Source organism: Nasonia vitripennis, chromosome 1, assembly GCF_009193385.2.
Source record: "Nasonia vitripennis strain AsymCx chromosome 1, Nvit_psr_1.1, whole genome shotgun sequence".
Taxonomy (NCBI): Eukaryota; Metazoa; Arthropoda; class Insecta; order Hymenoptera; family Pteromalidae; genus Nasonia; species Nasonia vitripennis.
In genome coordinates this window covers 273,092-291,771 of record NC_045757.1, presented here as the reverse complement: position 1 = coordinate 291,771, position 18,680 = coordinate 273,092, and the positions used below count along the sequence as shown (strand labels likewise).

The following is an 18,680-nucleotide window of genomic DNA, read 5'->3' as shown; positions in this document are numbered from 1 at the left end:
TTTTATACTCATCTATCATGTTATATACCCAACGCAGTCAAACAATAATAAATATTCTTTAACTGTTATTTAGTATGTTTGAAGCGAGCGCGCCATTATAACCACCATGAAACGTACAGTTAACCTAGATTCTTTATTTTCTATTATATATATATATAATATATATATATGCGTCGTGAACGACAATCTACATGAATTTGTATCTCGTGACGTTGCGTTTATGCAGCTGCAGATGTCCAAGCAGACGCTAGTTTTTGTGTTCAATTAATTTGACGTTTCTGCATTGTTAATTAATTCTCCATAATGTCAGGAAAAGTCCGAACAAAGCAAGACAAACCGGATGGTAAGTGATGATGAAAATTCCTCTTTTTTTACCAGAGTTATTCTATTTTTTTATCTACAAACAAATTTAAAAAATCAATAACTTTATATTTTTGAGGTTAGAGTCAACAATGATGAATAAATAGTTGCAATTAAAATTATCATTTTTAAATTAAGTTAATAACGTTCGTTAAGTGTTATTTTATAAAATTATTTTCACAATAAATGCTAATTTATTACTAATCTGAACTACTTAACCATGTCCTTGATTTATAGACATTATCGCCTACAGTGAAGTGGCCGTAAGAAATAATGCTGCTGTTGTCGAGTACTGCAGAATATCAATGGCTGCTCTTTCAGGTGGTACAGCAGGTCTTTTAGGTCTTACGGGCCTCTATGGATTTGGTTTCTACATTTTTGCTGTTATAAGCTTATGGGTCAGTATTATGCAGTTTGATTTCTTTTACAAGTGCTCAATTCCCCCTTATTTACACTTTATTAATATTTCAGGCAATGTTGTTGATGAAAGCTGGAGGACAGTGGAAAAAATACTTTGTCAGTAGAAGAAGTTTATTGACAAATGGATTCTTTGGAGGTTTATTTGTATCCTTTGTTGTACATTTTATTTTTCAGGATTGAGCATGTTAACTGCAGAATTATTTTCCTTAATGCTACCTTCTATGGCTTGGCCACAGACTTACGTATTATTCTGGACGTATCCTTTTTATAAACCATATAATACAATGAATAGTGAAATAAAGATTATTATTGTGGATTTTCAAGATATCATTTCAAGATATTTTTCTTAACAATTATTTAGGTTTCTTTATGGCATGGTGCATGTCTATTGAGACTCCAAAAAAGATGACAACTATTTGTTTGCCAGTCAATCATCACCTTGTTGTATATTTCTATCAATTATGGATTAATGATTCATGTTCACACAAAGTGGTATCAATTCTCTTTGACCAAATAAATTATATAGAAAGATTTTTAAGTCTCATTGTAACAGTTTGTACAGAAATAAAAAAATGTAAATACTGTCATACACAATTAAATGATTACACTTCTAGCATTCCTTTAAAAACTGTATTCTTACTTTCATAATGTTCACCACGAATCTTTTTATTTCTATACAAATAGTTTTTTAATATATGTATTTTATAATGCAGATTGAAATAAAATAATTATATGTAAAGAGATGGGAATTTTTTTTTTAATTCGTAAATCAACGATTATATTTGCGAATCCTGATGGGATGGGTGCAGTATACAATTAGAGTTTGGGAATTTTCTAAAATTTTATTTTAGTATGTGGAATACATCGAAATACATGTTTGATAACCCTTGAACGTCGGCATTTATAAAATACAAAAATAACAAGTATATCGTAGAGAATTGCTTCGACGGCCTCTAGTAGTTACAGGACATGAATGTAGATTTTTATTACAAGTCTTATATTAATAGCAAATATCATTCACAGTTTTGCCATTCAAAAGTAAACATGGTGTTATCTGTATAGGGGGATTCACTCATTTTCGCTTAAAACTTATATATAGGTTCGTTACAGCCTCCTAGAATAATAATAATAATAATAATAATAATAACATTAATAATAATAATAACAATAGCTTTATAGTCTGAATAAAATTGATGAACTCCTGCAGTAAGCCTAAGGAGATTTGTACTTGACATGCTTTTACTCTTTGCTTTGTTATATCTTTCATCTGCATCTGTTTGAAAAAGAATACGATAATGATGCATTTAAAAAAATTAGAAATTAGAAATAGGTATATATTCGTGTATTTCTAGCGCGAGCTTACTAGCTGCTTACATGGCAACTTGTTGCGGTTGACGGCTGATCAGTTGAATTTCTTGGAAATACATCCCGCCTTTTTGAATGTTATATTTTTGTCTCGGAAGTCGACTCCGCGATCCCGGCGATGTCCTTATCCGCATCTTTCTTCTCCAACTGGAGTTTGTCGTTGCTGGTCTGCTCCTGCAGTACGGGCACGACGACGGTCTCCAGAGCGCCCAGTTTTTTGAGTCCGTCCATTTGATCGAGCTCGTCTTTGCTGAGGTGGTAGACGATGCCCGCGCCGAAGCCGTCGCCGAGTACGTTAACCGATGTCCGTATTCGATCACTGCGTACAAATGAAGAGTAGGCGTATGCGATTATCGAGCGACACGATAGCCTGGATTCGCGATGTTATATGTATTGTAGTGTCGTCGCATATAAGTACGATTAGGTGATGATCAGTGATGTGTGTGTGTGTGTGTGTGTGTGGTAATAATGAGAGACGCGGCTACGACTCACAGGAACCAGTCGACGGCGAAGAGCAGAGACACGTCGGAGGTGGGCAGGCCCAGAGCGGTCAGGACCAGGAGCATGGTGATGAGCGCGGCGCTGGGGATGCTGGCCGCGCCTATGCTGGCCAGCGTCGCCGTCAAGCTTATTGAGAAATGGACGAGTCAGTCGGGAATCGCGATTGGTGTTATATATATATACGTATATAGGTATACGAAGGTAATTATGGGATAGCCAACCTGACGGTGATGACCTCGCCGACGCCCAAGCTGATGCCGTTCATCTGGGCGATGAAAATGGCAGCGACGGCCTCGTACAGCGCGGTCCCGTCCATGTTGACGGTCGCCCCGACCGAGACGACGAACCTCGTGACCCTGGGGTCGATCTTGTTGTTCTCCTCGAGGCAGCGGAACGTTATCGGCAGAGTCACCGCGCTGCGAGAGGATCGACGTCGCTCATACATCAGGCATAAGTATATATGTATAAGCTGCAGGCCGATAAAATTGTACCTCGAGGCGGTTCCCGCGGCGGTGATCCAGGCCTGCATGATGCCCTTGAAGAAGACGGCGGGGTTGCGCCGCGTGATCAGCCAGTAGATGAGGGGCAGCGTGATGACGCCGTGGACGAGGAGGCCCAGCACGACGGTGAGCATGTAGAGCCCGAGCATCTGGCCGGTCGCGGCCAAGTTCGAGATGGACATGATCTTGCCGGCGATGATGCACATTATTCCGAAGGGCGAGTACCTGCGCGCGGCGCCGTCGAGCGTATATATATATATATATATATATAGTAAAGTATGATTACTAGCTTATACACATGTATTACCACATGACGATGAGGCTGACGAACTTCATGACGATCTCGTTGAGCGCGACGAAGAAGTCGACCATGAGCTTGCCGCGGGGCCCCATGTGCCCGGCCAGCAGGCCGAAGCTTATGCAGAAGACGATCATGCCCATGACGTTGGTGCCGTCCCTGTAGACGAGGGCCGGCTCGAGCAGGTAGCCGCTCTGGCTCGGGCTCTCGCCGATGACCACGACCTTCTTCTTCACGTACGTCGTCTGGACCTGCTGGAAGCACGCCTGCACGAGGTTCTCCGGCACCATGTTTCTGCGCGTTTGTTCGTTTTTTATATATACATACGTATCTGCACATAAGGATTACAAGAGCAGTATACCTATATGTATATATATATATGTATATATATATAGCTGCACGTGCCCACCTGATTATGTCGAGGATGGCGTCGAGGCTCGAGACCTTGGCCTCGTCGCCGGCGCCCTGGGCGACGATGTTTTTGATCCTCGGGTCGCCCGGGTGGATGAGCAGGACCACGGCTATGCCGACCAGCGCCGCCAGGACGGTCGTGGCCATGTAGTAGGTCAGCGCCCGAACGCCTATCCGGCCGGAGCTGCGCGCGTCCAGCTGGGCCATTCCTTGCGTAGCGCGTCGTCATGCAATGGTAGTATAAGGCTCGGTAAAATGTCTAATTATACATATAGTATACTACAAGTGTCGGCAACAGTCGGCAAGTCACCTGCGATCAGGGACGAGACGATGAGCGGCAGTATGAACATCTTGAGGGTGCGCATCAGGATCTCCCCGGGGAAGCCGATGAGCATGATGCTCTGGGCCGAGAAGTCGCCGAGCCGGCCCACGAAGCCGAGGAGGCAGCCCAGCAGAACGCCGAGGACCGTCAGGACGAGCAGCAGGTTCTCCCTCACCCAGATCTCCAGCTGCGGCGATAATGTAATAAGCGCGAGCTATTTTGCGACAAGCCGCGCTCTAGCGCGCCATGCAGGGAACGTACGAGTCGCGCTTACCAGGCCGCCCATCGCTTTGGCCCTGCCGGCGATCTTAGCTCTGCTCGGCAGTTTCTTCTCCGGCTCGTGCGCCGCCTCGTCCTCGGCAGTCGTCTGCTCGATCTGGGATCTGAAAGGAGGCCGATGTATCTCTCTCTCTCTCTCGCGCGCGCGGCGACTCTTACCTTTGCAGACTCGTCGACTCGAGCGGGGCTCCGCGCAGCACCGCGATGGCCCCGGAAATCCGCTGGAGCAGCGACATTCCTCCGCAGACTTCCCTCGGTGCGGGCCAGTGCCGATATCAGTAGCTTGCAGCCGAGCCTCTGCTGCTGCGCGACCGATAGAGCGCTCGCGGGGAAAGCCCTCGCTGCAGCCTACTCATAGCCCTCTGCTCGCGCGGGTTCTTTTCCCAAAACTCTCTCTCTCTCTCTCTCTCTCTCTCTACCTACTTACTGCACCGAATGGGTGGAATATGAGCCCGACGACGGCAGTGCGAGCACCACGAATCTCGCTCGGCGGCGGAGCTAGTCAATCTGCGCCCGCGTCAGATATTGTGCGAGGAGGCTCCCCATTCAGGAAGCTAGAACGTTGTAATGGGGCTAGCAGGGCTCTATCCACCTACTCTCTGCCTACTGCTCCAGCTTCCAGCCGCGCGAACGAGATCGAGACCGCTGGACCACGCGCCTAACGTACCTAACACGCATCTCTCTAATTCTCTGTAAGCTCGATCGAGCGCATTATATTCGCTCCATCACTAAAGTTGTTCATTTCAAATGCATCAAATCATCTGCGTGTTTTGGAGATAGGGACCATCAGAGAGGAAAAGTACGCGTGCGATTGTAATTTGTATCAGGACCGTAGGAGACGAGTCGCTCGTTTGCCTAGTGGGCATATATATATATATATATATGTGTGTGTGTGTGTGTATCTATAGGCTGTGTGGAGCGTATCGGTGCCGTGCGACCGCTGAGCCGATGAGTGGCCGCTTCCTGCTTCTTTTTTTACGCGGAGCTACTTATGGGCCAATCATAAGCAGATTAATCCACAGCGCGCTATACCCATACCTACCCATACCCGCAACGCGAGTTATATCTATCTGCCAATTTCCAAAGTACCAAAAAATACCAAAAAATAATAAAAGGCTTGGGAGCGGATGAGGATTATTAAATGTATTCACAAATGTATTCAAAGTTGATATTTTATTTGTCGTACAACTCTGCATGTCACATAATTTCTGCATTCATTTTTATCATTTTTTAAAATATCAAAATATTCTTTCTAGTGGCCTGCTAAACACTCTCTTGACTCATCGGACATGGAGGCATGCGCTAGATTATGTAACTTCAACACCTAGACTAGATTACAGAGGATTTCAACAGACCAGCCTTTCTTCTTCTTTCAATTTCCTCTTGAACCATATCATCCAGGTCATCCAGAGGTTTGTAATAAATGTGCACCAGCTGTGCTCCAGCGTATGCACTGAGCATCGACACGGCAAAGAAGCTTATGTACCTTGGCCAGGATACACCTGCAGGCATTGCAATCTTGGCTATTCACTGATTTCTTAATTTGATGCGTACTAGGCCACTCTCTAGTAGTGATGCTTTTTCTTTGCACTCTATTATCTCGTCAACTTGTCTTTTTTTGTAGGTACGGTAGAAGTTGGTTTCCCCTACAGTCCAGTGAATCATTAAGTACTCCAAAGCCGCCCCACCTAAGAAGAAAATCGGTAGAAAGCGGTATTCGGCAAAGTATTTTTTACCGGGATAGGCATTTAATAACCATCGAAATGAATTAATCAAGACCATTTAGAACAATGCGATGAAAGACACGCGAGCACCTATTATCATAGTAAAACACTAACTTTAGGTTAGAAATTCAGCAGATATAAAACTTAAAAGCACACGCTCCTTAGATGCGCGCATCGCGCTGGCGCTAGCAGAACACACGTTATGCGTGATCACGTGGGATGCGTGCAATAGCGCTGCGCATGTGTATATAACACCGCCGACCGATACTTATTCAAATATAGGCAATAATGAAAACGTAAGAAATTTATTCATCGTGACAATTCTCCATAATAAGCCGTAACTGCAATCAATTGACTGTCCAGAAAATTTTGCTCAAGTTCAATTTTAGAACCTGGGCCAGCTGTCATAGCTAATTGCAACGTGTTGATATTTTTTGGAAGAAAATATGCAATATTGTCTGATATTCTTTTTGAAACCTCAAACAATTTTATTCCTCCATGAGGATCCATTATATTTTCTATGTCAAATGACTTGTCCTGTATATAAGAAGGACCTCCCCAAGGAGGACTTAAGAATACCACATCTCCAAATAATCTCTCGGCTAAACAGAAGAAGTCACCAATGATAAATTCTATCCTATCTTCAACCCCATATATCCTAGCATTATGTCGTGCCATTTCAATTTTCTTGGGATCAATGTCTATAGCATAAACTCTTTCGCAAGTAAATGCAAAACTAATGGAATTTCCTCCAGCTCCACAAAAAGCATCAATTAACATGTCACATCTGCATCTTTCTGCTATATGCTTTGCAACTTTTTCTGGAGTTACAGAAAACCAGCTTTCGTCGTCTAACTTTATTCCTTCATCAAATTTACTGAACAGTCGATATCGTTTAGCCCAATACTTTTTAAGAATTGGATTCTTTTGCACATATTCTGGTAGCATACTTTTTTTCTTAGGACGTTTTTTGTTCTTCCTAACTCTCTTTGTGTTACTACTGTTGCTCTTCACTTCAACGTCATCAGTTTCTTTTTGATCAGTGTCCAAGTTTTCAACCAAATTGTCATCAACCACGCCAATCAGTTTTTGCTCATCTTCATATTCCACAGAATTCGTCTCATTAGCCAGTTGCTGTATCTCATTTGCATCTGCATTGATGTTTGGCATAGAATTGTTTACACTACTGTCAATGTCATTTTCATCATTTGCAGAATGCGTTTCATTATGTTCTGATGACATAGGAAATCGATTAATGTAAGACCATTTGTTTTTCAAATGCCTTCTGTGAAATGTAATATTCTTCTTTTTAAATATTACTTCACCCTTCAATTTGTCACCATTCATCTTGTTATCATATGCAAAACCCATTCTTTTCAAAGCACTTATAACTTCATCTAAATCCTTGTAGGAATCATTTTCTACTTCATATTCATTATTTACAACAGCATTTGATGATTCATACATATGCTGCTGAGCATGATTTTTACAAAATTCATTTGTTTGTAATAATCTCTCAGGAACTATAGATTCATAAATAACTTTTTTATGAAAGTTACAGTGTATATTTTTCAATGTTTCATCAACAAAATTTATTAACAAGTCTTTGCTTGAATTTATTCTTTTACAGGATTCAGATGGTTGATTTACTTTTAGAAAATTTGAAATAAAACAAAGTTTTTTAAGTATATCAGATTGTTCTACACAGTATTCATGAAAGAAGAAATAGCAGTTAACATATTGTTCCTCATAATGTATTTGCCATAAATGTTCCCATGTAGTGTCACTTGATAATACTACCAAAGCAAATCCGGGATCTAGCACTGAAGTACTTTCCAATTGAGAGCCCAAATTTGTTATTAGAGACAACTGCTTCTTATACTTTTCTGATAAAATTTCAGAGTTTATAACTTTTCTTGATTTTCTATACTTACTTGCAATATCACTCTCGGTATTTAAATAAACTATTTGCTCTTGAATACATTTTTTTATATTAGAGCAGCTATTATTCTCACTGATTTCCCATATCTCATTGTAAGCAGTATTCAACTGATCAGGATGTATATAATCTTTGTATTTCAAAGTCCAGGATAACTTTGTAATGTAATCTCCACTATTAGACCAAAAATCTCCCCACTGGAATTGAAATGAGGATTTGCTCAGAAAGTAATCAGCGAATCTGAAGTAATGAAGAAGTTTATAATTCTTGATAATATCATACTGTTGTAATTGATGACAGCTCTGAGGTACTAACAAATGATACGCTACCTGTTGCTCACAACAGTTTAAAATGTATCTAATAACAAAATTTGAATCTTTTAAAATAAACGATTCAACTATTGTATATAATATTGTTCTATTAGAGAATAATGATGTGTTTCCCAGGAAAATATTGAATTTATTCAATAGTTTGTTAACACATTGGATTTTTTTATATCGTAAATTATATTGATCGAAGGCATTATTATTTCTGTCTACAAGGTACAATGTGAAATTGCAATTCAACTCGCGAATATGAATTCTCTTTTTGCAAATACCTTTCTCATGTAAATTTGCAGCTCCTGTTGATTGGCAAACTATTTTTTCATCTCTGGTGTTCAAATCAAAATTATCTACTTCCCCGTCGCATTCTTCCTGTTCATAACTGCAGCGGCCTTCAATGCTTTCAACATCATTGGATAAAGTACTGGGAGTATAACTTCTTATTATGACTCTGCTGCATAAACAAGAAACATGTTTATTCCAATCATCATAGTCCACTTCTTTTGCAATATATATTTCAGCAAGACACTCACAATAATTTTTGTTCATATTATTAACTCAAGTAACTGTAGATTCAATATTTCATAACTATCGACAATATTCACGAGAAAGTTTGAGCGTCATTGCAACCGACTGTTTATATTTTATAGGTTATGTTGACTGTGCTCACGTGGTCTGGATTGGCCATCACCACATCATTAATGATCAAATGGACAAATTTATATATATATATATATATATATATATATATATATATATATATATATATATATATAAGTATATGGGATTAGGATAATGTGTGCAGGGTGTTTTCACTGTGTATGCGTATAGTTTTTCGAAATTATGTATACAAAACGAGTGAAATAATTACTATGATATTTTTGAAAAGCCAAGTCTCATCATTTCATAAAAATATTTGAATTTTTGAGGATATTGGAAAAATCGAAAGAATATTGCGATATAATAACTAGTATAAATTCAACGAATACTTGTGTGGGCACAATTTTTTTACAATATTACAAAAGTTTTATTACAAAAGTTGGAAAGTTACAATCATTTCATACTTGAGATGAATACAATGACAAAACTTAATATATTTACGAACAATATTCTAATAATTATTTATCACTTTTATTGTCAATACATTTGTCAATAATAAACTCGTCATTTTTGTGGAAATTATTTGGACCAAAATCGATGAGTATTAATAAACGATAATGTCTTAGGTACATGTTTTGATTGATACTTTAATAATGAATTATAATAATACTTGATATAAAAATACAAATAGCATAGAAAACTCAAACTTAATGAACATGGAATATTTATCTAGACTACACAGATGTTTTGATGCTGCTGATTGATGTTGTTTCGAACTGGCAAATCAGATCTTAGTCTCCGGAACAGAAGAATATGTGGCTCTGCAAACCGAAAAGAAAATGAAAATACATAACGTGCAGAGCGAAGTGCTGGTAAGCGCGAGTGAAGAATGAGAATTGCGAATAATGCAAGCATGTTGCAAGTACCTGGGCCGTGCATCATGTAGTGAACCCATCCGGGGCTCTGCTGGACGCCAAGATTACGCCACTCGGATTCCGTCATCAGATGGGATTTTGGCACTTGCTTTCCTATGTCCGGAGGTAGGATGACATGCCTAGAAGTATGAAATAAGGAAAATTTCAATCAGAGAAGGATTAAAAGACGCCAATGGGGCAGACAAAGCGGAGCGAAAAACTAACCTGTACTCGTATTTGTCGTCGGTGTACTTTTCGGAGTACTGGATTTGATCGGCTGGCATTTTTCTCCCTGCGTTGCGATTACTTGAGTTTCGCGCAATAAGTGTGGTGTCAAAACTAAGCACTTTGTAAAGTTTTCGCCCCAAAACGAATCAAGACGCTACCTCGATCAACGCCACAGCGCTTGTATCTTTCCGATGCAACAGTCAAAATTCGAATGTTTAAATGCGTTTCTAGAAACAGCAAAGAGCGCGTGTAAACCAATGGCCGCAGTTCTAACGCAAAGCAATATGGCCGGCGGTCAGTTTACAACATATCGTACCAAACGGCTGTAGGTCTGTTTGCAGAGCGAGAACTGACCTTTTCTTTCCTGCAGCAATGTCGGTAACTCGTAAGTCTCATGACGCAGCTGTTGAAAAAATTCAAAATTAGCTCATACAGTTATAGTGCATCAGATAATCGTCGAATAAATTGAAAAGACCGGCTGAATAATTATAATTTACAATTTTGCAAATAATAATCCAAGATCGTTATCGTGGAAATGAAGAGTGTTTTTGGGAATTTCCTCGTATACACGTCGCGATGATTGAAAGAGCGCGTGCCGCATAAATTATGCGCGCAAAATCGGTTTACCATTTATTCTCGTCCACACGCGCGCGCACGAAATGTGTTAGCATAATTTTATCGACTCGATAATAGTCTCTGGAAAGATTCGCGCGCGGAAAGTAAGTGTGCGCAACACTGAATTCATCACGATCGTACTTGCGGCTGATGAATTGCAAATGTGATTTCGTTTTTATCTTAATGTCGTCGGTACATTATAGTAATTGCGATAGAAATATTATATAAAGGCGCCGTGTAGTTTAAAAGAGGAAAAAAAAGAACCGTGAAAATGAAGCTCCTCGGTAAGTTGAAATTCGCGCGCTGATCGCAACTGTCGCCGCTCCCTCTCATCAGACCGAGGATCATCGGCGGCGAGAAGGCCGAGATCGAGCTGACTTCCCCTACCATCAGGTGTCCCTGCGATTCCTGGGGGGGTGTGTTGCAAGCACTTCTGCGGCGGTAGAACCTGCGCGCCACATCGCCAACGTCACGGTGCATCCGGACTGGCTGGAGAGCGAGGACGACATCGCTGTATAATCACGGTGCGCAATAATGCACCTATATATATATACAACGCGCCGGCTGGAGCTTCTGTCTGATGTATCGCGCTCTATACTGACTTCTCAGCTCGCGGAGGACATCGTTTTCGCCAGCCAGAATTTCAGAGCCGGCGCGCGAAGGCCAACGTTACCGGTTGGGGCATGCAGGGCCTCGAGCAGCTGTGCGCCTTCCACAGCAATGCCGTGCGGCCGTTTGCATGCTTAATACCCAATAGATCTCGTATATATTCAAAGTACCTTTCCTCCCACGCCACTGATCCGCGATCGTCTTATCTAATCTCGCCTCGGTCCGCATAGATTAGCTGATACAATATTATATAAGCATCGCGCTGTTTTTCTCTATAGGGAGACAGCGGCGGCCCTTTGGCTGTGGACGGAGAGCTTGCTCCGAGGTTGTCCCCGCCGAAATTTACAGCAACGTTTACGCGTACAGGGACTTTATCCGGTCCGTCGTGAGCGAATGAGCTACATGTATAGATCGATAATCGGCATGATTTTCCTAACAAAGCTAGTGCTTCCGAGAAAGACGTTGCGTCTTCTCAATAGCGAGTCTATTTTGTGAGATAAAAAATACAGAGTAAATACAAAACATGTTTGCCGCTGATTTTCTAATCGCCCCAGTCTCGCTGAATAGTAAGGCATGTAAAGCTTTGAAATGATCGTTGATGCTCAGAAAATTCCCCGAGCACTGCGCTCCTCGTCGGTATATTGTACACAACAAGTCCCCTCTAAAAAATAAGTCTGAAGCATTTATTGCTTATGAAGCGACATCTGTGTTAAATGGCGCCAAAATTTAAAATGTAATTTCAATTATAACAATAAAATCATTCTGAATGAGAAATTTGAATTTAGCATTTTCAGCGGCTTTACTTTTTAAAGATAGGATTGTCAAATTTTAACTCAAGTTTTAGAGGTCAAGTAACGAACTGGGCAACAAAACTGAGCGTGCGTAGCGCGCTGGACTTTTTGCTATAGTAATAACGAAATTTCACAGTGCTTAGCTGCTCACGGCGGCGGCCTCAGACCGAGAATACTTAGTCGGGGGCTCCGACGCAGAGATCCAAGACAATTTCCTACCAGGCTTCCCGGCTGAAAATAATCATACGAGAATCATATGATACTTTCGACCGAATTCTCATATAATGTACCGCAAGTTTTCATAAAGATTGATTATCTCTTTACTTACTTATTTCTACCGCGCTCTATGACGCTTATTAGATTTGTTTTTTAGTAAAACTGCTTTTAGATTTTATTATTTTTTTTTTTTAATAAATAGTACCGCCGTTACACAAAACCCGGACTCGCGGAGATTCGAACCCGGAATCTTTCGATTATGAAGCAAGCGTTCTACCACCGAGCCATCGTGGTCTTTGATATCTTTAGATTCAAATCGTCATTATAACTTACACGTCCTTGTGCACGTTCTATTTATTATTACTTGATTATACAATTAATTAGTTTATTTACATCTAATTAGTTTACAATTCTTGGATTACAACTTATTAGTTAATTTTCTTGATTACAATTAGTTTATTTTATTAAAACTGAGTGCTCGTATGATTCTTATTCGATACGACGCAATCACATTATAATTACGGGAGTTGGGGGAAAATGTTGAAACATCAAGCGCGCGCGGCTCGAGGACGAGATCGTGTTCGACGAGTACCAGCAGAAGATCGAGCTCTCCAGCCAGGACGTCGAGAGCGGCGGGACCTGACCTTCAGAAGCTCAGCAGCACGCAGTCTCCTGGCGGTCACCGAGAGTACCCCGACTTCGTGCTCTACGCGGACCAGTTGCGCGCGTTTCACGCGAGTACACCTATATCCGCGTGTCTTTCGCTGGTATACATATATTATATGTACATCAAATTACGACGACTGGTCGGCATCGTTTCTCGGGTCGATGAAGGAAAGTGTGCCAGTGGAACGCCCGAAGTCTTATACACGAACGTCTATATGCGCACCGAGACTTTGTCAAATGCGCGATGAACAAATAGAGGCGATTGTCGTCGGAGGAGCTCTCATCAAATGCTGCGACCGATCGAACGCATATGCAGCGGACGGTTCATTACAACAGAGTCAAGTAGACCAATCGTTTTTTTTTAAAATGTTTTTTATTTTTTTCTCAAGAGGAAGGCAGGTAAATGGGTCTTGAATCGGACTCACGGCGAACAATTTGAGATATTTTATTTGGAAATAAAGTTGTCGGCGGAAATCGAAGCGGAAATAAAGTAAATTTACTGTTATATCGCATGCGACGAGTTCAATTCGTTATAGAAAAGGCCTTAATCTTGATAATTGTGAAAAAACCTTTTTCCTTTTTAGAAAACAAATAATGTATATATATATATATATATATATATATTAAATTTAAATAAAAATAATCAAAACATTCTGGTGGTATCACGCTATATTGTTGCCACTTTTGGTTTTTATAAACTTATTATCCACAGTGTTTTGGCATTCAACAGTTTCATCGCTTTTTGTGTCTTGACTAATCTTTGAAGACGAGCTGACGCTTTGAATCTCTTGCACTGTGGCCTGTATCTCCAAAGTGGCGTGCTCCGGCTCGAGATCCGAGTTGACCTGGAACATATGAAACATATCGAATTCGACAAGGCTCGCACAGTGGAATATTTAATTAATGACCGCTTAGTGTGTATTCTGCGCTTATACCTGTCGCGTAATCGCTTGAGAAGCAACGAATAGTCTATCACTAGTATCACTTCCACAACTCGAACTCTCGCTCAATTCTAACGAATGCTTCCTCGACGTTCGCGGACTAGCCGAAGTTCCTTTGCAAGGAGTTCCTAGCTGAAGCATGGTACTTTTACCGCATACTTGGGACTGAATGTGCTCGCAAAGCCTTCTAAACCTCCTTATGTTTCCTGCGCGAAAGGGGGGCGTTAAAACAGCGTTTTCTCGTATAACTTCTATTATATCCGTAGAGCTTACCATTAAGAAGAGTGAACGTGATGGCGAAAAGAGCCTCGGATGACTGTTTTGATATTTCACTTAAATCTACTTGAAAGCGTACTTGTCTTTGAAACATAACTGGACCCGTACTATTCCTCTTGTACTCCACCTTGAATGACATAGGAGAACTCACGTTGTGAGATAGTTCAGCGATCTGAAAGGAGAGCGACGTTTTTAGGCCCCGCGTCGGTAACTGGCAATAATATATATAGTAACGATAACAAATGAGTAGTGTAGTTGCAGGCTACCGAAAGAAAAGCGTGAATCAGATCAGCTTTGAGAGTAGCTAATGGCTTTCCCTTCACTAATACTGTAAATGTTTCGTCCTTCTCCGTGGTCATGAGGTTCCCGAACCAGGACTTTTTCGTGAACTCGGGAGACGACTCCGGAGTGAGCTGTACCTGCGGAGGAGGCAACTAATTAATTATAATCAATCAATGAAATGAGTGGCGCCGGGCTGGTTCGAGAAATACTCACGCTTACGTCCTCGGCGCTCGTCAACAGCTTGCGGCGATGAAAGCGCGGACTACCGAGGAAGGAGTTCTTAATAGTGTTTAATCTCGATCTCCAGTGGTGCACACCGCCGGAGCTCGTAGCAGTGGTATGCGGGGATCCGGGAGGCGTTTCTTCTACGTTTGCAACTGGAAAAAAGCGCGAGTCGCGCGTTAGCGTGCCAATTCGCACTGGGATGTGCATGCTCGTATATGCTCAATTACTATACCTGGCTGCACATCGTTAATTTCGATGCCGATGTTTGCCAGTGGCGAAGGCGTCGTTAGAACGGGAGTTTGATTGGAGCAGTCGTTGCCGCTGGATATTACGCTGGGGGACATGCGCCTGGGGCTGCTCACTTGGCCAGCTTGCAGGCACGAGGCAACCTTGTGAGTGCCGCTGAGGTTTGGGGCGAAAAGCGGCGAGACATTCGCCCCGGGCGTAACCGAGTGCGTCACGTGGATGTGGGTGCCGCTCGGCGAGCGCTTGGAATGCTGTCGCAAACTGTCGGGAAGAAAAAGAATAGAATAGAAGAGCGAGAGGGAGAGAGCGCGCGCTTTGCTTACCTGGATTGCCTCCTCGGTGTGAGCGGAGAGCCCTGGCTAATTTGGCCTAAATTTAAATTGCTATTGCCGTTGATTCGACAAGTGTCTATGCGCTTCTTGGGGGGATCTTCCTGAGTCGCGTTGGCCCGCGTGCTGTTCCGCATGACCTCCAGCTCGTCCTCGCAAGCCGGTCTCTTGCGCTTCCGCTCGAGCAGAAGAAAGTATATGACCTTCTCCGTGTTGTGGCTGCAAGTTGGGAATGCTGATTACGCAGATCAGGCGATGCGAGAGGAACTTACTTTGGACTGAGCAGCTCCTTTATGAGCTTCTCTCGTTCTTTGAAGCAACCCAGGCTCGCTATGGCTTGCAGGACGTCGGGGTCGATCGCATCCTCGGACGGAATCACATGGGTCTGCACTACATCCATCATCGACAACTCGAGCTCGAGCTCTCCTTTGCCCGCCGCGGTGACCCACACGTGCCGGTTTATCTCGGCCAACTGAAATCGAGCGCGAGCGCGAGCGAATATAACTATAATACGAGGCAAACGCAAGAGAGCAAGGTACAACGATAAAAGTACTCACGGTCAGTCTTTTGTCTGGATTGACCTCTATCATAGACCTCAGAAGATTTTGGCAATCCGGAGGAACGAAATGTGGAATGTGAAAAACGCCGCGCTTCACTTTTTCGAGCAGTTGCCTCAAATTGTCGTCGTCGAAGGGCAAAGCCCCGACCAGTAGGGCGTAGAGAATGACCCCGCAGGACCAGACGTCCGCTCTGCGCCCGTCGTACTTCTCGCCCTGCGGGCGCGAGGCCGTCGTTATACGTGCGCGAAATTACTCGGAAAATAGGAGCAGCATATATACGCACCCTGATGACCTCCGGGCAGGCGTAGTGAGGCGAGCCGCAGCTCGTTTCCAACATAGAGCCGGCCGGTTGCAGGGAAGCCATTCCGAAGTCCGCTATCTTTATGTTGTTCTTCTCGTCGAGCAGCAAGTTCTCCGGCTTGAGATCGCGATGGCTGAAAGAGACGGAGTTAAATAACGCCAAAGAGTTAAAAAAATCGAGCGATGCGCCGCCTCACCATATGCTGTGGCTGTGGCAAAAGTCGAGCGCAGAGATGATCTGTCGAAAGAATCTCCGCGCCTCCTTGGGCGTCAGTCTGCCCTTCTTCACCAGATAATCGAACAATTCGCCGCCGGACACGTGCTCCAGAACGAGATACCTGCAAAAGGAGGAAAGCGAATTGAGCGATAGCGATGTGTGATAAAGTACTGTGCGCGCTGGTAGGTATCGCACTTACAAATACTTCTTATTCTCGTAGACATCGGATAGGCCCAGAACGTGAGGGTGATCTATCAGCTTCATGATGGCGATCTCCCTTTCCACTTTGATCAGCACGGATTCGGACAGCTTCTCCCGGTTGATGATTTTTACGGCGACCTTTTTGCCCGAAACGCAGTGGACTCCCAGCTTGACCAGACCTGCAACAGAGTCGCGAGCGATTGCACGATACCTATTGCGATAATGCATCCCGGGCAGACTAAACACTCACCGGTTTGACCCTTGCCCAAGGTCTTCTCTAGTCGGTAAGGCCCAACATACTGATAGTTGTCTTGGTTACTCGAGCCTATAGGATTTTGTTTAGTCTGCTGCATCGTTCTTCTTCAGTTGATATTATCTGAAGGAAGCTGCCGTCTTAATCGCTAGCGAGCGATCTAGTAGCGTGATTCCATTGAAGATTGAGCAAATACTTGGCACTCACAACTTGACTCTTGCTTTGGCCTTAGGCACGCATATTGACTTTTCCACTGCTGTATAAACAACTGCTCTTGCGCTTACATTATTTTCGAATGATTTGTTCTCTTCTTGCGACATGTTTTTTTTAATAAAATACTATCTTCTATTAAAACGCTGAAATTGTTATTTCTCCTTCTTTTATCTATCTCTAGGGGAGCATCCTGCAACAGAAATCATAATATAATCTTTATCTCCGCAAATGTCTACTTTGCCGACTTTCATAAACGCGACGCGAGTCGCGCGCAATATATCCGCAGGAAGAGAATGCTTTGCTATTGCGGCAATAGAATTCGGATGCGCGTTTCGATTTTATAATATAATGTGTCGGCGGCCGAACGTCCCGTCTACACATGCGCGCAACGCCGCCATGACGATATGCGATGTCGGATAGATGTCAGATAGATGTGTATATTTCTGCGCTGCAGCCTCGGTAATCGAGGAAAAAGTCGAGCTAAACCTTTTAGCAAAACACTGGGGTTGCGAGAAATGTCGTGCCGCCTCGAATTTCCCTGCAGCTGTCTCGTGATTTTATGATTCCGCCATATGCGCGATCCAGTCGGGCTGACTGGGTTGGTTATGCAAGCCCTCCTATCACGCGGAGCACACACGAGATCCGCTAGTGTACCTATACAGACATAGACCTATAAAATCAAATAACATTGCAAAACTGCAACGCGGCGGCGGCGGCGGCAACTCGCTAAATCGTATTAAGAGAGCATGATGCTATAATATTGAGAAGCGAATGATCCCTTTAGACAACGCGTGCAGGCCAATCCAATCGATATATATGTATATGTATATGTATATGTATATATGTATATATGCACGCGTATAGGCGATAGAGCTAGAGCGCGGACGATCCTCTCTGGCCGCGCCACGAAATCAATCTGCAGCAGAGTACGCGTGCGAGGGACGCGTATAACGCATTGTAAGACAACAAATTGCAGAGCGCGCGAGGAGGGAAGCTGGCGCGGCGTTAAAAAAATTATGCAACCAACAGTTGTTGTTGTTGTTGTTGTTGTTGTTGCTGCTGTCGTACTTACGACGGTGCCTCTGCACACTGGGGTCGTGGTGAATGCGAGCTTGCGAGCGAAATTCTCGGAATCCCAGTGGCTCTCCGCAATAACCTCATCGGAGTAGGCACGGACACTTGCGAGTTCTGACGAGAGACGCTGCTCCTGCACTTGTCGGGGGATGCATCTTATATTCACTGGCGCACTGACTATCCGCCGGGGCTGCTCGCTCGACTCGACGAATCCGGCTCAGAACTGCGTCGGGACTGTCATTTTTGCAATCATCGATGAATTCGATGAGGACGAAGCAGAATACTCCCTGTTCGATCATAAGCTACTGAAGGACGGGGCTGCGCGCGCACGCAGCCCTGGCATCACAACCCCTATACTCTCTCTCTCTCTCTCTCTCTCTCTCTCTCTCTACACGGGTACCATCAACCTTCGGTTCTCGGCGGATTTGCTATACTGCTCGCGCCAGCAGTTAGTATACAGTCATCGCAAGGGTGTGGGCATC

The 18,680-nt window shown here is 43.2% G+C and overlaps 7 protein-coding genes across 15 annotated transcripts; 1 reads left to right on the top strand and 6 right to left on the bottom strand.

Moving 5' to 3' along the window:
* Positions 1 to 193: 193 nt before the first annotated feature.
* LOC100115572 (ER membrane protein complex subunit 6) lies at positions 194 to 1,408 on the top strand. The gene is made up of 5 exons (XM_001601078.5): positions 194 to 343; positions 598 to 758; positions 832 to 924; positions 1,017 to 1,036; positions 1,142 to 1,408. Exons 1-5 carry the CDS (start codon positions 304 to 306, stop codon positions 1,170 to 1,172), a joined length of 345 nt encoding a protein of 114 aa, XP_001601128.1. The 5' UTR covers positions 194 to 303; the 3' UTR covers positions 1,173 to 1,408.
* A 194-nt stretch (positions 1,409 to 1,602) lies between these two features.
* Positions 1,603 to 5,565, bottom strand: LOC100118726 (excitatory amino acid transporter). Of its 4 annotated transcripts, none has more exons than XM_032595882.1 (10): positions 4,616 to 5,565; positions 4,452 to 4,560; positions 4,166 to 4,364; positions 3,854 to 4,064; positions 3,454 to 3,775; positions 3,138 to 3,371; positions 2,868 to 3,062; positions 2,638 to 2,772; positions 2,144 to 2,464; positions 1,603 to 2,053 (listed from the first exon to the last, which is right to left on the bottom strand). In XM_032595882.1, exons 1-9 carry the CDS (start codon positions 4,690 to 4,692, stop codon positions 2,462 to 2,464), a joined length of 1,485 nt encoding a protein of 494 aa, XP_032451773.1. In that variant the 5' UTR covers positions 4,693 to 5,565; the 3' UTR covers positions 1,603 to 2,053; positions 2,144 to 2,461. The 4 variants fall into 4 exon arrangements, with proteins under 4 accessions (XP_032451773.1, XP_016836671.1, XP_032451772.1 ...); XM_016981182.3 differs by having other exon boundaries at positions 2,155 to 2,464; XM_032595881.1 differs by having other exon boundaries at positions 3,454 to 3,738.
* Positions 5,566 to 5,610: 45 nt separating this feature from the next.
* On the bottom strand, positions 5,611 to 6,001 carry LOC107980513 (uncharacterized protein C12orf73). The gene has a single exon (XM_016981184.2). The coding sequence runs from the start codon at positions 5,966 to 5,968 to the stop codon at positions 5,786 to 5,788; it is 183 nt and encodes a 60-aa protein (XP_016836673.1). The 5' UTR covers positions 5,969 to 6,001; the 3' UTR covers positions 5,611 to 5,785.
* Positions 5,611 to 6,271, bottom strand: LOC107980512 (small integral membrane protein 4). The gene has a single exon (XM_032595883.1). It carries the CDS (start codon positions 6,236 to 6,238, stop codon positions 5,984 to 5,986), a length of 255 nt encoding a protein of 84 aa, XP_032451774.1. The 5' UTR covers positions 6,239 to 6,271; the 3' UTR covers positions 5,611 to 5,983.
* LOC100118684 (trimethylguanosine synthase) lies at positions 5,611 to 9,146 on the bottom strand. 4 transcript variants are annotated; one of them, XM_008204353.4, is made up of 3 exons: positions 8,976 to 9,134; positions 8,718 to 8,896; positions 5,611 to 8,316 (listed from the first exon to the last, which is right to left on the bottom strand). In XM_008204353.4, the coding sequence occupies exons 2-3, from the start codon at positions 8,724 to 8,726 to the stop codon at positions 6,490 to 6,492; spliced, it is 1,836 nt and encodes a 611-aa protein (XP_008202575.1). In that variant the 5' UTR covers positions 8,727 to 8,896; positions 8,976 to 9,134; the 3' UTR covers positions 5,611 to 6,489. The 4 variants fall into 4 exon arrangements, 2 of the variants coding, with proteins under 2 accessions (XP_008202575.1, XP_032451770.1); XR_004344439.1 differs by having other exon boundaries at positions 5,611 to 6,144; positions 6,213 to 9,146; XR_004344440.1 differs by having other exon boundaries at positions 5,611 to 6,144; positions 6,236 to 9,146.
* A 299-nt stretch (positions 9,147 to 9,445) lies between these two features.
* Positions 9,446 to 11,103, bottom strand: LOC100118646 (cyclin-dependent kinases regulatory subunit). Its single transcript, XM_001602514.6, has 4 exons — positions 11,064 to 11,103; positions 10,182 to 10,587; positions 9,969 to 10,096; positions 9,446 to 9,863 (listed from the first exon to the last, which is right to left on the bottom strand). The coding sequence occupies exons 2-4, from the start codon at positions 10,238 to 10,240 to the stop codon at positions 9,772 to 9,774; spliced, it is 279 nt and encodes a 92-aa protein (XP_001602564.1). The 5' UTR covers positions 10,241 to 10,587; positions 11,064 to 11,103; the 3' UTR covers positions 9,446 to 9,771.
* A 2,629-nt stretch (positions 11,104 to 13,732) lies between these two features.
* LOC100118609 (serine/threonine-protein kinase BRSK2) lies at positions 13,733 to 18,515 on the bottom strand. Of its 3 annotated transcripts, none has more exons than XM_032595873.1 (14): positions 18,152 to 18,515; positions 16,909 to 17,314; positions 16,657 to 16,837; positions 16,438 to 16,578; positions 16,224 to 16,374; positions 15,938 to 16,153; positions 15,653 to 15,852; positions 15,375 to 15,599; positions 15,038 to 15,312; positions 14,794 to 14,957; positions 14,565 to 14,717; positions 14,296 to 14,470; positions 14,017 to 14,228; positions 13,733 to 13,926 (listed from the first exon to the last, which is right to left on the bottom strand). In XM_032595873.1, the coding sequence occupies exons 2-14, from the start codon at positions 17,009 to 17,011 to the stop codon at positions 13,744 to 13,746; spliced, it is 2,379 nt and encodes a 792-aa protein (XP_032451764.1). In that variant the 5' UTR covers positions 17,012 to 17,314; positions 18,152 to 18,515; the 3' UTR covers positions 13,733 to 13,743. The 3 variants fall into 3 exon arrangements, with proteins under 3 accessions (XP_032451764.1, XP_001602539.2, XP_031778102.1); XM_001602489.5 differs by having other exon boundaries at positions 18,197 to 18,515; XM_031922242.1 differs by having other exon boundaries at positions 14,565 to 14,711; positions 18,197 to 18,515.
* Positions 18,516 to 18,680: the final 165 nt, after the last annotated feature.